At 37.8% G+C, this 18192-nt stretch overlaps 1 protein-coding gene across 2 annotated transcripts in view; it reads left to right on the top strand.

The window, feature by feature from the left end:
• Positions 1 to 18192, top strand: part of Fbxl4 (F box and leucine-rich-repeat gene 4) — a 54015-nt gene that overhangs the window by 26379 nt on the left and 9444 nt on the right. For both annotated transcript variants that reach the window (XM_071692634.1, XM_071692633.1), the window contains exons 4-9: positions 3003 to 3201; positions 6157 to 6315; positions 8401 to 8635; positions 10032 to 10157; positions 12432 to 12666; positions 14182 to 14343. In XM_071692634.1, coding sequence (XP_071548735.1) covers positions 3003 to 3201; positions 6157 to 6315; positions 8401 to 8635; positions 10032 to 10157; positions 12432 to 12666; positions 14182 to 14343 — 1116 coding nt within the window. The remainder of the gene's footprint in view (positions 1 to 3002; positions 3202 to 6156; positions 6316 to 8400; positions 8636 to 10031; positions 10158 to 12431; positions 12667 to 14181; positions 14344 to 18192) is intronic.

The following is an 18192-nucleotide window of genomic DNA, read 5'->3' on the forward strand; positions in this document are numbered from 1 at the left end:
GAATGCTTCTGGCAAATTAAGTTGATTTACCAAAGAAAACTAATGCACTCATTTACACTACCTTCACATAGCACATTCATCCCTGGCACTTAATCAAAAATTCACTCCCCTGGCATTCTCATCTGCATTATCTCTAGTCTTGAACAGCTAGCATTGCCTTTGTCCATCTATTCCTTGAACCATCATTCATACTGCCATGGTTCATCTTCATCCTTCATCCTATCATCCATCATACTTCTTCCATGGTCGTACTGGCTTTAAAAGTTTTTATCTATTCTCCTTCCCAGTGATGTTGCCAAAACATGAATATCTCACATCATTCAGTTCTCCATTTTCTTATTTTCTTGTATAAGCTCTTAATAACTCATACATTTCAGATGCTCTATTTTTTACCTACCTGGATCTAGACAAACTAAATATGAAGTACCTGTTATTATGCAGAGGAACCAAGAAATTCAAAAAGTAAATAAGGAGTTGAGAACTTGAAAATAGTGGATATTTTGTTGGAATTTAAGAATATCAAATAAACCAAATGAGGCTTCTTTGTAAATATGGGCAGTGGGGAACCTTCAAGAAAATACTACCTTTTCATAGCTATTTCCCTTATTTTGGAAAGAAAGGTTTTAGTTCCAATAAGTGTGGTTTCAGAAGTGGTAGAGGATGTGTGGATCAGGTGTTTGCTTTGAAGAATGTATGTGAGAAATACTTAGAAAAGCAAATGGATTTGTATGTAGCATTTATGGATCTGGAGAAGGCATATGATAGAGTTGATAGAGATGCTCTGTGGAAGGTATTAAGAATATATGGTGTGGGAGGAAAGTTGTTAGAAGCAGTGAAAAGTTTTTATCGAGGATGTAAGGCATGTGTACGTGTAGGAAAAGAGGAAAGTGATTGGTTCTCAGTGAATGTAGGTTTGCGGCAGGGGTGTGTGATGTCTCCATGGTTGTTTAATTTGTTTATGGATGGGGTTGTTAGGGAGGTAAATGCAAGAGTTTTGGAAAGAGGGGCAAGTATGAAGTCTGTTGGGGATGAGAGAGCTTGGGAAGTGAGTCAGTTGTTGTTCGCTGATGATACAGCGCTGGTGGCTGATTCATGTGAGAAACTGCAGAAGCTGGTGACTGAGTTTGGTAAAGTGTGTGGAAGAAGAAAGTTAAGAGTAAATGTGAATAAGAGCAAGGTTATTAGGTACAGTAGGGTTGAGGGTCAAGTCAATTGGGAGGTGAGTTTGAATGGAGAAAAACTGGAGGAAGTGAAGTGTTTTAGATATCTGGGAGTGGATCTGGCAGCGGATGGAACCATGGAAGCGGAAGTGGATCATAGGGTGGGGGAGGGGGCGAAAATTCTGGTGGCCTTGAAGAATGTGTGGAAGTCGAGAACATTATCTCGGAAAGCAAAAATGGGTATGTTTGAAGGAATAGTGGTTCCAACAATGTTGTATGGTTGCGAGGCGTGGGCTATGGATAGAGTTGTGCGCAGGAGGATGGATGTGCTGGAAATGAGATGTTTGAGGACAATGTGTGGTGTGAGGTGGTTTGATCGAGTGAGTAACGTAAGGGTAAGAGAGATGTGTGGAAATAAAAAGAGCGTGGTTGAGAGAGCAGAAGAGGGTGTTTTGAAGTGGTTTGGGCACATGGAGAGAATGAGTGAGGAAAGATTGACCAAGAGGATATATGTGTCGGAGGTGGAGGGAACGAGGAGAAGAGGGAGACCAAATTGGAGGTGGAAAGATGGAGTGAAAAAGATTTTGTGTGATCGGGGCCTGAACATGCAGGAGGGTGAAAGGAGGGCAAGGAATAGAGTGAATTGGAGCGATGTGGTATACCAGGGTTGACGTGCTGTCAGTGGATTGAATCAAGGCATGTGAAGCGTCTGGGGTAAACCATGGAAAGCTGTGTAGGTATGTATATTTGCGTGTGTGGACGTATGTATATACATGTGTATGGGGGGGGGTTGGGCCATTTCTTTCGTCTGTTTCCTTGCGCTACCTCGCAAATGCGGGAGACAGCGACAAAGTATAATAAAAAAAAAAATAAAATAAGTTTGTTTCCTATTTTTGTGTGTAGTAAGCTCTATTTGGTACACTTTATTTGGCACATGTTCAATATCATACTCAAGTCAGAGCTGGATTTTTATGTAGCTGTTGTCCTTCAAGTTGAGAATTACTTTAACTATAGATTTTCCTCTGTGGCTAATGGAAGTGCTGCACTTAATCTTACACTTTTATGGTTCATTTCCTTTCTTTTCATTGTCATTTGAAAGAAAATTTAGAAAAAATGCATACAGTAATGTGCTTTTATAGTTTGTTAACTTGAGAATGATATAAAGATATACATACTTGAAGTCCATGGCTTATGAATGTCTGGGCAGTGAATACCCATTTTTGTAAATGAGCCAAAAAAAGATATTATTTAATTCCTTGTATGAGATATGAATGATCTTTCTTACTTACAAAACATGGCACTACTTAAATGTGCAATTCTTTGATTTGCTGGTGCTAGGTATGATATTTTATAAGCTATATTCCTTCCAGAATACAATGTTTATTGTTGCAGGCAGGTATTGATAGTACTTATTTTTTGCAAATACTCATTTCTTCATATTTTATATTTTCCAACTTATAAACAGTTCAGCTTATGAATAGGGTCATAGGGTGTAACCTGTTCAAAAGTTGGGAATTCCTAGTTATTGATTTTTGTAATTTGAGAACCTCTGTGATGAATTAAGTGCACTATTGAAGCTTAATGAAAGTCAGAATAAGAAAGGCTTTAACACTGTTGGATGGATTCCTAACAGATTACAAGCAGCAGAGGCAACAGTTGATAGTGGAGTGTTAGGATATTGGTTAGTACTGCACTGCAAATTTTAAGTAAATCCTTATGAGATGGAACTAGCTTAAGCAAGCTGTAGCTGAGCATAAAATGCTCAGTTATTTTCTGATATTGGTAATTAATAAAAGGTCAGCAAGTGTGTCATTGTGCATGTGGAAATTTTTTTACTTGCAGATGTGAGATATGAGTGTGCAGTGTATCCAATTAGGGTAGACATTTATGAAACGTATCACCCTGGAAGTGTGGTTCGAGTTTGGGGTTCACTGGAAGGTCGTGGATGGATACTTCTGTGGTCAGGAGAACCCCAGACAGGCCTAAGAGCAGCAGCCCGTATCTTTTCACCTCCTATAAGACAACCAAATCAACTGGTCAAGTACGTATTTTTCATTAATGTTGATTATTATGAAGACTTAAAGCCACTAGATGAAGTCACAGTTTTGCTTATATTGATTGTGCTACAACTTGAATTAACAGATACATATATGAATTACCCCTGAGGTAGGGGAGAAATAAATTATACCTCTGTATTCCTCACATGTTGTAGAAGATGACTAAAGGGGGCGGGAGCGCGGGGTTGGAAACCCTCCCTTCATGTATTCCAGTTTTAAAAAAGGGAACAGAAGGAGCCAGGCAGGGAGTGCTCATCCTCCTTGAAGGCTCAGATTGGGATGTTTGAATGTGTGTGGATGCAATCAGTATGAGAAGAAAAGAGAGATAGGCAGTATTTTTGAAAAAGGAAACCTGGATGTTCTGGCTCTGAGGGAAACAAAGTTCAGAGCTCCGCAGGTATTTAAAGATCTGACTCTTAAAGGAAGAAAGGTTATATGGAGAGGGAAAGACGAAATATTTAAGAGAATTTCAAACTGTAGCCGTTCAAAGGAAGAAGGAGGCATCATAGTAGCCAATCCTTGAGTATGAGTAAATGTGAAAGGTCAAGGGGAAGGTGCAGGGTATTGAAAAAGATGGCAAATGAGAGTTGGGATGAGAGATTATCACTAAACTTCAGGGAGAATGTGTGTGGATGCAACCAAGGTGAGAAGAAAAGAGAGATAGGCAGTTTGTTTGAAGAAAGAAACCTTGATGTTCTTGCTCTGAGGGAAACAAAGTTCAGAGTTCCACAGGTAATTGAAGACCTGACTCTTAAAGGAAGAAAGGTTATATGGAGAGGGAAAGGCAAAATATTTAAGAGAATTTCAAACTGTAGCTGTTCAAAGGAAGGAGGCATCATAGTAGCCAATCCTTGAGTATGAGTGACTGTGGGAGGAGGTCAAGGGGGTTGAAAAAGATGGCAAATGAGAGTTAGGATGAGAGAGCATCAGTAAACTTCAGGGAGAAAAAGATCTGTAGGAAGGAGATTAGTAGTATGCAAAAAACAAGAGAACACTTGGAAACATAAAGTGGGGAAGGGAAACAGGTAGTGATGAAGTGAGGCACAGATAGAGTGAGTATTTTGAAGGACTGGTGAATGTGTTTGATGATATAGTGGCAGAAGTAGGGTGTTTGGGTCAGGGTGGTACTAGGAGTGAGAAAATTATAGAGAGTTGTTTGATAAAGAGAGAAGAGGTGGTGAAGGCCTTATTTTAGATGAAATGTTGCAAGGCAGCTGGAGTGGATGGTGTTGCAGTTGAATTTCTTAAAAAGAAGGTGACTGTTGTTGATTGGTCAGTTAGGATTTTCTGTTTATGTATGGATCATGGTGAGGTGCCTGAGGACTGGCAGAATGCATGTATAGTGACTGTATAAAGGCAAGTGGGACAAAGGTGTGTGTCAAAGGACAGACATTTAAGTTTGTTAAGTGTACCTGGTAAGTTGTATGGGAGAGTGGTGATCAAGGGGTGAAGGCATGTACAGAGCATCAGACTGGGGAAAAATAGTGTGGTTTCACTTGTTGGTAGAAGATAATTGGATCAGGTGTTTGCTTTAAAGATATGAGTGAGAAATGCTAAAAGAAGCAAAAGGATTTATATGTGGCAGTTATAGACCTTGAGAAAGCATATGATAGTGTTGATAGAGATTCCTTGTAGAAGGTTGTAAGTATATATGGTGTGGGAGGAAAGTTGTTAGAACCAGAGTTTTTATCAAGGATATACAGAGTGTGTATGAGTAGGAAAAGAGGAGAGTAAGTGGCTCCAAGTGAAGTTTGTCTATAGTAGGGGTGTGTCATGTCACCATGTATTTTTGACATGTTTATGGTTGGGCTAGTGAGGGAGATAAAAGGAAGAGTCTTGGAGATAGGGGCATGTATGCAGTTTGTAGGTGATGAGACGGGGCCTGGGAAATATGTCAGATGTTGTTTGCTGATGACACAGTACTGGTTGCAGATTCAAGTGAAAAACTGCTGAAGTTAGCAACTTAGTTTAGAAGAGTGTGTGAAAGAAAGAAGTTGAGACCATGAATGTTGCAGAAATGTATAGAAAAGTGCGAGAGCCAAGGGATATGGCTGTAGAAGTGGGTGTATCACAGTCACATGATGGTATTTATGTGGGCCCTGGGATTATCTAGACCTCTGAACCAGTGGCATCACTCTAATTCTGTAACTGTTACACTGCCATGGTATTTGAATTGTGAAAAGTGATAGAAAAAAAGAAGTAAAAGAAAGAAAGGTATATGTGAGTTATATGTTGTCCAGTGTTGTGTATGATTAAAAGTTGTAGGATTAGGGTTGAGTGCCAGCATCCCACACATGGGTGATGCAAGGGAAAAAAGACAGCAGTCTGGGCCTAAAAGGAAGTTTCTAATAAATGTCACAATGCTGGCTCACTGTGCCTCCACTACTGTCCCTCCGAAAACCTAGGCAGAAGTACTCCCTCCCTGGGTGGTGTTTGCATCCCCCTCCTTCCCACACCACCACCACAACTATGACAGAATAGCAGCAGTATAGTTGCTCCCTGCTACTGATAAGATCCATTTGTAAATGACAGAAGAATTAGTTGATGTATACTTTTTAGTGAATTACCTCAGAGGAGAGTAAAGCCACAGAAGAGATGGATAGATGCAATGAGTTCATTTGGGACAAGGAATATTTCAGATGAAAATGCTAAGATAATAATTGAGAACTGTGTGTACTGGATGCATTTTGTGCATGAAAGTGGTTTAAATGGATACCTAGGTCTTAATTAATGAATCCATGCAATGTGAAAAGTGAAAAGTAAGATGCACTTTTATAAGAATGTAAGTTCATGATAAGTATTATGACACAGGACATGGGTTGATGTTGCAGAGGCTTTGTGTACCTGATCTACCCCATTGAATCGGATAGAGAGTGGTAATGATAAGATCAGTGTGCAGCTCAGGTTTGCAGGTCATAACTATCATGTTTCTGTTTCAGCTTGCTGAGAATAGAGTTTGACCAGCGTTATCTTAACTACTACTCAGCTTTTGATTCCATCTTGCTGGTAGGCTCAACACACACTGCAAGCAAGTCATTTACATTGACTGGAGATTCTATTACATCACAAATTAAGAAGCTTGGACTGCATACTACCATGTAAGATCCAATATTATGTTATCTAACAGTTGCATGTTGTTTTTTGGGTTTGAATTATTGTGTTTATCTGGGATTTGAACCCATATACTCATGTCATTAGATGTGATGTGCCTCATTGCAGGGTTGTAAACCACTACAATGCACAGATATTAATGATTTGTTCGCTGTAAGAATTAATTCCATACATCAAAGAACTTACTGGTTTGTTTTACTGTAGTAACTTTTAATGATAAAACTATAGCAATTACAGTACGGTTTTTCACAGCAAACTGAGTATATCTTGAAGAGTTTGGTTGGCAATACAGTTTTTTCTAAACCACGTCCTCGCTTCCCACCCATCCCCCCCCTTAACCACAGGCATCCCCCGCTGCTGCTTCCTTTAGCAGTCAGCCTACATGATATATGTTTCTGCTTTGTCATGTTGGTTAAAGGGTCTTTAGGTCTGTGTGCTTGTGTTGGATTTTAGAATTGAATTTTTACACCTGATGAGATGGGTTTTTTCTGTGAAACATATAGTGTATCGTAAAGTTTCAATAAACTAAACCATTTAAACACCTTCTGAAGTGAAATTACCCAAAACACACACACAAACATTTTCATACCTGATTGCCATTTCCCGCATTAGCAAGGTAGTGCCAGGAACAGATAAAGAAAGGCCATATCTGCTCACATGTATTCTCTAACCATCATGTAATGCCCCAAAACTACAGCTCTCTATCCATAACCAGTCCCCACAGATTTTCCCACGGTTTACCCTGGATACTTCACTTGCTCTGGATCAGTCCATTGATGTCACGTTGACCCCAGTATACCACATCATTCCAATTCACTCTATTCCATGCATACCTATTACCTTTCTGCATGTTCAGGCCCTGAAAGCTCAAAATCTTTTTCACTCAGTTCTACCATCTCTAGTTTCGTCTCCCCATTCTCCTTGTTCCCTCCACTTCTGATACATATATCCTCTTTGTCAACCTTTCCTCACTCATTCTCTTCTCTCTCCTTATGTCCAAACCATTTTAGCACACCTTTATTTCTCTTAACAACACTTTATTGTCACACCTCTTTTGTACCCCTTCATTACTTACTTGATCATATCATCTCACACAACATAATTTTCTCATATATTTAATTTCCACCTTCCTTCACACAGCCCTATCTATAGCCCAGGTCTCGCATCTATATGGTATTGTTGGAACTATTATTCCTTCAGACTTACCCATTTTTGCCCTCCTTGAAAATGATCTCTCTTTCCATGCATTCATCACTGCTCACAGAATCTTCTCCATCTCAGTTACTGTATGACTCCCTTCTGCTTCCATAGTTACAATTGTTTTCATGTCCACTCCCAGGTATCTAGAACACTCCACTTCCTCCAGATTTTCTCCATTCAAACTCATATCCTAAGTAACCTGTCCCTCTGCACTGCCAAGTATAATACCCTTGATTTTATTCACATACTCTCAACTTCCTCCTTTCACACTTTGTCCCAAACTCAAATATCAACTTCTTGAATTTCACACTTGAATCTGCCACCAGTGCTGTTTCATCAGCAAACAGAAGCTTAATCACTTCCCAGGCTCCTCTCACCCCCTACAGATTGCATAAATATATACATACAGAACATCTTTTCACTCAAGTGGAATGATGAAGACAGATTTTGTTTCTTTGACAGTACATGGAAAACATTCATAATGAAAAAATTGCTTTGCCAGTACATGGAAAACATTCATAATGAAAAAATTGCTTTTGACAGTACATGGAAAACATTCATAATGAAAAAATTGCTTTTGACAGTACATGGAAAACATTCATAATGAAAAAATTGCTTTTGACAGTACATGGAAAACATTCATAATGAAAAAATTGCTTTTGACAGTACATGGAAAACATTCATAATGAAAAAATTGCTTTTGACAGTACATGGAAAACATTCATAATGAAAAAATTGCTTTTGACAGTACATGGAAAACATTCATAATGAAGAAATTGCTTTTGACAGTACATGGAAAACATTCATAATGAAAAAATTGCTTTTGACAGTACATGGAAAACATTCATAATGAAAAAAATTGCTTTTGACAGGTGTGAAGAAGATATCCTTGCTGGTGTACAGTTTCTGTTGTCAGAAGAAAATCTTTTGAAACTGGTAACAGAACCAAAAGAAGTAGAACTCTTGAGGGAGGAAAAAGCAGACATGAATGATATGAGGGTGCATGAGAAGTGTTTAACAATTACAACAGAAAGACCACTTACAGAGGTTGTAGTTGAAGCTTCAGAAAATGAGGGAACAAGTGGAGGATACTTTGACTTGCTACCAGTGAGTAGGATAAAGTAGAGGTTGTAGAAGTAAGTTGTTGAATGATTAGAAATGTACTCTTGACTAGTTATAGGCTGTGCAGGTTACAAAATACTTCATCTAGATTATGTAGATACTTCCTATTCTTATGTTTTATGTGCCTGATGATCTATTCCAATAGAAATGAATCACAACAGAAGGTAGAGTAACAAAAGAGCACTTTCAGGAGTTTCACCTCTAGTTGAATAATCAAAGTATTTCTAGAACCTCATTTAGGTTTACTATAACTTTCGCATTCTGTTGGTAACATAAAACAGTCTTAAGTAAGTTGGGGATCTCATTTGTTGTCCCATTCTGCGAAGGATGTGTGGGACTAATCTTGCAAGGCTGCTAAATTTTAGCTTTGTAATTCAAAACTATAGACCTATAATATGATAGTAATGGATGATAATCTAGTTAACCTTGGATTATTTAGATGTGTTAAAACCATTATAGAGATAGGGAAAGAGATGCACTGTAGCATTTTTCTAATAGAGTTCATCTTTTTGGCTCTATCAAATCCAGAAAATTAGTTTTCATGTGAAATATATTTGTACTCTGACGGGATTTGCTCCTTAGACATTCACCTGTTGCCTAACTATGGAAGTGTTTTTCTGGGTATGCTAAGTGCCTTTATAGATTAATCTGAACCAGATTGGTAGCTGATGACTTGCAATGAGCAGTGCATATCCTTCAACAGAGAGAGAATGTTACTTCCTGTTTTGTGTTTTTGAGGCCCATTATTGGATTGCCCTTGATAGGTAGCTGTTTAAGGGAAGTGCACATCACCTACACTTAACTTTTTCACTGGGCAGATCTGAAGGCATGTCTTTTGAGCATATGCTTTGAGTTTAGAAACAAGTGTATCCCTAAACTTACATTCTTTGTGCTCTTTGTTTTGCATAACTTTCCTTTTAAATGAAGATTTCTGATTTTGCTTTTTAGTTGGAATTTGTTCATATGTATGAAATGTGCACTAGTTTTGCTAAAAAATCTCCCAGCTAATCAAACAGCTAGTTTATCATATTTCATGTAATGTCTGTATTTGCCTTGCTATTTATTAAATCCCATATTGTGATCTCTATTGCAGTTTCAAACTCTGGTTTTATAGTTTTCCTTCTCTCATTTTTAGATGCATAGATAATGAAAGTGAATCATCAATGAAAATAGCATATTTTGTGTGGGTATAAAGCCTTGAGATTAATCATAACACTAAGATATGTTTGATGACATTGTTAAGGTAATTGAGTATACAGTCCATTGAACTTCAGCCATACTATTTTAATTATATTGGTAAGATCATAGAAAGAAATCCTAGAAATAAGACTCCAAGATGAAATTTCATGATTCTGATTGTAACTTAATGACCATATTTCAGGAGGAGCTCATTATGTATATTTTGCGTCAGTTGGATGTCAGAAGTCTTTGTCGTTTGGCTAATACCTGTAAACTACTTCTGAAATATGCATCAGATCCTTTCCTGTACATGAGGTTAAATCTTAAGGTAAGGAACATCTCATCTGCAGGCATTTTAGGAATGATGTAGGTCCTAAATTCAAAGATCAGAAGTAGCACTGGCCCCAAGACTAGACTTTGCAGGCTGTCACTGGTCACTTAATTCTGTTTGAAAAGGCTTCTCTGATGTGTATGTATTTATGGGATTCCTGATTTGTGATATACAGGAAGTGAGTTATACCCACATGAGACCTTTTCTCGTGAACATTCTCTTCTATTGTATAGTCCTCAAAATACCAAGTGAGGTCATGAGGCCCTATCTCATGAACATTCTCTACTTTTGTTTAGTCCTCTAAATTTCTATATGTTGTCCATATTTACCTTATCTTTGTTCACTTTATTCCGTTTATCTACCGATCTTGTGCTTTAAAAGTACTTTTCATCTTTTTTTAAAAAGTTTCTTGCTTAATTTCATATTATGTCCTCTGGTTCATCTGTCCCTATATCTTTTGAAGAACTATTCAGTGTGTACATCTTTAATCTGGTTGACATACTTAAAGACTGTTATCCGTTCACCCTTTAATCTTCTTTCCTCTAAGGTGGGCACATTAAGATTCTAGTCTTTCTTTATAACTCAGATGTCTTAATTCTGGCACCATCTTTGTTGTTTTTCTCTGGACCTTCTGTATTAGATCTTTGTTCTTCTTTAGGTGCATTGACAGACCTGAGAAGCATATTGTAGTATCTTTATGATGTTAATAGGTAGCTGAATAAATCTTTATTCGTGGCCTTGCATGGTATTTTATTATTTGTTAGAAGACATTTGCTCTCTGTCTGCCTGTTTTTGTACATGTAATTACCAAAATTTCCTATTTCTACTGAATGGGAAGGGAATTATACTCTCGTAGGTCCCTGTCACTTGAACATTCTCTTCTGTCATATAACTTTTTAAACTTTGTATGCTGTCCACAGTTTTGTTTGTTTTTATGTTTTGTCTTGAGGGAGAAATATGCAGAACCTGTGTAGAATTTGATGGGCTGAGGGAAATCTCTGTAAGGCTTCTTGTGATGCAAAACTGTCAAACTCACGTAGCCATCCAGATCAATGCACTAAATAATTACTTATTCCAGGTAAAACTAACACTTACTTCACCTATTTTCTCCTATATTTTGCTGAATGTCTAGATGATAATTAATTTACACTTGAGGTAAGAACCTTCTGTAGACACTTATGTAGAAAAATATTTTTAAGAATTAGAGTTTAATGTAGTTTATCAATTATTTATTGAACGTTTCGAATCAACAATAATCGCTAATGTTCAGCAAGGCTTCCATTTATTTCACTTATTATTTCATACTTGATTGCTGTTTCCCTCATTAATGAAGCAGTCCAAGGAATGGATAAAGAAAGGCCTCATTTGCTTACATCCATTCTTTTACTGTCATGTTTAATGCACCAAGACGACCACAGCTACCTTTGCACAACCAGGCTCCACATAACTTTTCATGGTTTACCCAGGATGCTTCACATGCCTTGGTTCAGGCCATTAACATCATGTTGACCCCATTATACCACATTATTGCGATTCACTCTATGCCCTGCATGATTTTCACCCTCCTGCATGTTCAGGCTCCAGATGCTCAAAATCTTTTTTACTCCATTCTTCCATATCTGGTTTGGTCTCCCCATTCTCCCTGTTTGACACTTATGTCCTTTTTAACAACCTCTCCTCTCTAATTCTCTCCAAATCATTTCAGCACATCCTCTTCAGCTTCCTCAACCACACTTCCTTTATGGCCCCTTAGGCCATGGTTTCCCCCAGCCTCTTCATATTTATTAGATGTTTAATATTTAGTCATAAGGAGGTAGAACTTCAGTGTATTTCACCAGTTCTATTATATATTTTATGAAAAGATTATTGGCTCTTGGAGTTGTTGAGGACCTAATAAGGAGATTTGTGCTGAAAGAAAATGTATGAAAAATGCAATTTACCATATCATGATAGTTGCGAGCCTTCATGATACATGCCAGTTCCAGCACTTCCATCAATTTTTTTTTTGTTACTTTTCTGATTATGTGAATAATTATTAGTCTTTCCTGACTGCATGTACATATTATACTGTAAAAGTTGAAGAGTTTTTCTTTCTGTCTTAAAACTTTAAGGGCAATATTTGAAGTGTCATTAGGGGCCTCCAGCCCCTAAAACTGCATTTACATTGAACACCACAGAACTGAAATTCATTCTAGTTTTCAGTCATTGTGTGAACTAATGTGAGAGTGGCAGAGATTTAAGAAACACTGAACAATATTTTTTTCTTTACAGAATTATTGGTGGTTGGTGAATAACTCTACACTGGAGTGTCTTTCTTCAAGATGTTCTCTTCTGCAGTCACTTGACCTCTCCTGGTGTGGTCCTTACAATGCTGTTGACACTGAAACGTTCATGGAGTTTATTCACACTTGTGGTCGACAGTTAACTACCTTGAGACTGAACAATTGTCACTTCATAGACAACTACTGTCTTTACATGATTGCTAATGTCTGCCTAAATCTTGAAGGTGATCCTAATTCAGTTGGTTCTAGAATCATAAATTGAATTATCATTACATCAGCAGTACACTTCTTTCTGGAAATTTTTTGTTATTGAATTCATAAGAGTACAGATATAAATTCTCTTTGTTTAATTTAACTAAATACAGATATACTTTATTCAGTTTATTCAGTCTTCTTATAAGTGTACTTTTATCCATGCATATTAAAAGTGGTTTTAATTTTGATAACTTTTGCATAATTGAGTGCTCAGTTTTACAACTTTTTGGCCTTGGCTGTTTGAAGCATGTTAGTACTGATGGTTGGATGCAGTATTTTAGAGTAAGCCATATTCTTGACTGATCAGTGACAAAGCTTGTCATGAGGGTGGGAAGGCAGTGTAGGGGGTTCAAATGAATCTCATTTGTTTCTGAAAGTGATATTGTAAATCTTTAACTTTTGCCATAATGTACCAGTGATGACCTGAATAGATTACAAAACTTCCAAATATAATTCAGCTAACTTTTTTAAACACAAATGATTATAGCATTATATTAGACAAATCCTTTATAAAAATGGTATTTTGTCTTTTAATGTATATAGATGATAGTATATGTGTGTACATTCAGAGTTCATTTGTTCATTTAGAAATGAAATGAACCCCACTCTTGAAAATCCTGGCAGGAGGCTTTGTAACTATATAGAAAGAACTGAGATTAGTGCATTTCAGCTGCTTTCCTAATTATGATGTAGTTTTGTTGCATGTATGTCTCAAATGAAGAAAAGCAGTGATGAGATGATTATTAACTTCCGTTGAAAGGTACACATAGTAGTTCAGGATTATTTGATGTAAAATAAGATAACATCCCTCAATTTCCTGGCTATGTTAAGATCTCAGTTCGTTTCATATCAAAATACTGATAACTCTGACTGTTGTTAGAGAAGCCTTGTCCTTGTGGATTGAGGTTGAATTATGAAATGATGAAAGGGACTTATGGTTCAAGATCTTGTATGTTTTATTCAGGTATTACTGCCATGGGAATGCACAGGAAATGCAAATGTGTTTGATTGTATTTTGGGTGGGAGTCAGTGAGGTGGATGGTGAATATGATTACCTTTCTAAGCAATGTTAGATGTGGCAGAGAGACAGGGGGAAGGGGAGTCAAATTTTGAAATAGCTAAAATAGGCAGAACATAGAGAGAATTGTCACCAATATGTTTTGGTGGTGGTGATGAATTCTTGGATTGGTGTTTACATAGAATGATTAGTGGAATTAAGTGTTTGAAAGCTCCTCATGTGTTGTATACTGCAGTTAATAGTTGCAGTATCTGCAGTGTCCTTGAAGGAATGAGTCTGTGTGGATTTACGATGAGCAAAGTGTTTGGACATTCTCCTGTGAATGGAATAAACACCAGGTCATGCTTGTATTATAATTGATGATGTCGGATATAAGGTTTCACAAGATTTTTAGACCTGTATGTGATATGTATTCATATGAGAGTTAGGATGTGAAACTCATCAAAATTATATCTCATGTCCTCAGAATTGAGTATGGCTAATTGCAGCAAGGTTGACCATCTTGGCTTTGGAGAGCTGAAGAAGGCCCATGCTCTTAGTAGGCTGGACCTCTCTCGGACACGTATAGATTTTCTCACGCTCCAGCTCCTGTTGCAGCATGCAAGCCAACTTCGTCACCTTAGCCTTAGTCAGTACCAATCATCTTGGTATTTAATGTTTTGATGCATTTGGTAATTAAATGAATAGTGCTGTATTCCTTTCAGATAGAAAGGAGCACCCAAAATAGATGTTTTGTTAATTCTTTTCAGGTGGCAGTGAATTTTACTTTAGGTAACCAATTGACTGGAGATACTCCAGATATCTAGTTTACAGTTAGTGCAGCATTTTTCAGTAGATTTAGAAAAATTTATGTTTCTTTTTGTGACTATTCAAAACAAATTTTATTTTGAGAAAATGGAAAATGTTGTGGGGCCAGTATGTATATGTGTGTATGTATTTTTTTTTTTATTATTATTATAATTTTACTTGATCACCATTTCCCGCAGTAGTGAGTTAGTGCCAGGAAACATATACACATATGTACACGTGTTTGCATGTTAGTAGGAGAGATGGTCAAAGGGCATTATTGGATTATGTGTTAAATGATAGGCATGCAAAAGAGAGACTTTTGGATGTTAATGTGCTGAGAGGGGCATCTGGAGGGATGTCTGATCACTATCTTGTGAAGGTGAGGGTGAAGATTTGTAAAGGTTTTCAAAAAAGAAGAATGTTGGGGAAAAGAGAGTGGTGAGAGTAAGTGAGCTTCGAAAGGAGACTTGTGTGAGGAAGTACCAGGAGAGATTAGGTGCAGAATGGCAAAAGGTGAGAGCAAATACAGGAGGGGAGTGGGTGAGGAATGGGATGCATTTAGGGAAGCAGTGATGGCTTGTGCAAAAGATGCCTGTGGCATGAGAAAGGTGGGAGGTGGGCAGATTAGAAAGGGTAATGAGTGGTGGGATGAAAGTAAAGTTGTTAGTGCAAATGACTGGGAGATGTATAAAAAAAGCAGCAGGAGGTCAAGAGGAATGTGCAAGGGTTGAAAAAGAGGGCAGATGAGAGTTGGGGTGAGAGTCATTAAACTTTAGGGAGAATAAAAAGATGTTTTGGAAGACAAGAGAACAAATGGGAATGTTGGTGAAGGGGGAAGTGATAACGGGTAGGTATGTAGTGAGGAGATGGAGTGAGTATTTTGAAGGTTTGTTGAATGTGTTTGATGATAAGAGTGGCAGATGTAGGGTGTTTTCCCTTCACCCTCTCAGTCAGTACCCTTCCATACAACTTACCAGGTATACTCAACAAACTTATACCTCTTTAGTTTGAACGCTCACCTTTATCCTCATTGCCTTTATAGAATGGCCATGTAAATGCATTCCACCAATCCTCAGGCACCTCAACCTGATGTGTACATACACTAAATATCCTTACTAACTAATCACTAACAGAGTCACCCCTTCTCCATGAATTTAACCACAATACCATCCAATCCAGCCGCCTTGCCACATTTCATCTTACCACTCTCCATAACTCTCACTTTGCATACCACCCCAACCAAAATACCCAACATCTGCCACTCTGTTGTCCAACAAATTTAACAATCCTTCAAAATACGCACTTAATCTCCTTTCTTCATCAATACCTGTTATCACTTCCCCTTTTGTACCCTTCATCAATGTTCTCATTTGTTCTCTTGACTTTTGCACGTTATTTGCCTCCTTCCAAAACATCTTATTCTCCCTAAAGCTAAATGGTACTATCTCATTTGCCCTCTTTTTCAACCCCTGCACCCTCCTCTTAACCTCATGCCACTTTCTCTTATACATCTGTTATTCATATATATCTATATACGTTATTTATGTGAATCTGTATGCCGTTAATTCTCTGCATATATTGTCTTTGTTGCCGGGGCAGCACAGAAATCACATACAGTGGTCCCTCATCAACTGGGAAAACCCCTAGGTTGACAGAACTGCATTTGTCTAGGTATGGCCTTATGGGAAGTAGAAAGTTAGGAGGAGCGACCCCTGAGAGGCTTAAGTCATATTATGAGTGTTTTACCACTGAAACAGTATGTAAAGTAATGAGAAACAATGTGCAGAATTGTATAGAAAAGAAATAAAGCTTTAACATTGGTTGCAACAATGGCAGTACATCAGCTTTAATAATCTGTGCTTGGTTTCTATACTCCTAGGACAAAGCAGACAGCCACCAATGCCATACAAAAGGCTGTCACATTTGCCTTTATGGTTGATAGTAATGACTCACTGATACCAAAAATGGCTCATAACAGATGTTCCCCTATCACCATGGGCAAAGCAGTCGAGTAACTTCATTTTTCTTCAAAAACTCGTATTCTTTGCCCTTCTTGGGGTAGAACAACTCATGTCAGTAGCTTATGCTTAGAGATTATATATGAGGGTTCATATTATGGTAATCTTGAATGGAATGCAATCATCTGATTGTTACTATGAAGTTATGGTGTTTGGTGCTTTTCCACTGATTTCTGATTAGTTCAGTCAACACTGTAGTCTTGATTAGACTTATTCATCCCCACTTGTTCAGTGAACTGTTATAGTTTTAGGATAATGAGAATAAGGCGATGCTAAAATAATGCCTGTGGCTTATAAACAGAGAAAATCTGTATCCCTAAGTATTAGGTGAGATGTGATTGAATACTATGAACACAGTGAAAGTAGGGCAAACATTAGCTCCTAGAATTAAGCAGAATATACCAGTATAACACAAGCGTGGGCTATGGATAGAGTTGTGCGCAGGAGGATGGATGTGCTGGAAATGAGATGTTTGAGGACAATGTGTGGTGTGAGGTGGTTTGATCGAGTAAGTAACGTAAGGGTGAGAGAGATGTGTGGAAATAAAAAGAGTGTGGTTGAGAGAGCAGAAGAGGGTGTTTTGAAATGGTTTGGGCACATGGAGAGAATGAGTGAGGAAAGATTGACCAAGAGGATATATGTGTCGGAGGTGGAGGGAACGAGGAGAAGAGGGAGACCAAATTGGAGGTGGAAAGATGGAGTGAAAAAGATTTTGTGTGATCGGGGCCTGAACATGCAGGAGGGTGAAAGGAGGGCAAGGAATAGAGTGAATTGGAGCGATGTGGTATACCGGGGTTGACGTGCTGTCAGTGGATTGAATCAAGGCATGTGAAGCGTCTGGGGTAAACCATGGAAAGCTGTGTAGGTATGTATATTTGCGTGTGTGGACGTATGTATATACATGTGTATGGGGGTGGGTTGGGCCATTTCTTTTGTCTGTTTCCTTGCACTACCTCGCAAACGCGGGAGACAGCGACAAAGCAAAAAAAAAAAAAAAAAAACACAATGTATATTATCCAGACTCCCAAGCTTGTGTTCATTTGAGCTGGTAGAACAAAGCTGAATGTAGAATAGGGAAACAGTCATAGCCAAAGAAAAAGTCACTTATTTTGCACTAGTGCTCTTTTTAGATTGGTCAACTCTAATCTATAATAGTAAAATGAAAAAAAAATACTTTATCTTAATGAATAAAAGAAAAATCTTATTATAATGATACAACAAAGAAGCATGTGATATTGTCTTACACTTACCATGGGATAAATTAAAAATTTGCGTTAGGAGTGAATGCAAGATAGTTATCTTACCATTCAAAACTAATTTCACAAGTCTTTTGTTTCTCCCTGGATGAGTTGAGGAATATATCACTTGTTTCTCGGTTATAATTCATATATGATGTTTTATTATTTCATAAGAAGTATATGGCTTTTCATTTTACTATTTTTGTGCTCAAGACAAATTTCAGTGTTTGGGAGTCTGATCTGACAAGAAGACCAATGCGAAATAATTGAATTTTCTTTGACTTATGGTATAAAGTATTTTCTCAAGGATACAGACAGGGAGGATATGTAAAAAGAAAGCCCCAGCCACTTCAATACTCTCCCATTGGGCAGAAAAAATACTGCTGATGTGGACAACAGCATGCCATGGTTGGTAAAGTGGTATCTATTACC

This window comes from Panulirus ornatus, chromosome 53 (genome assembly GCF_036320965.1).
Source record: "Panulirus ornatus isolate Po-2019 chromosome 53, ASM3632096v1, whole genome shotgun sequence".
In the NCBI taxonomy this organism is placed as follows: domain Eukaryota; kingdom Metazoa; phylum Arthropoda; class Malacostraca; order Decapoda; family Palinuridae; genus Panulirus; species Panulirus ornatus.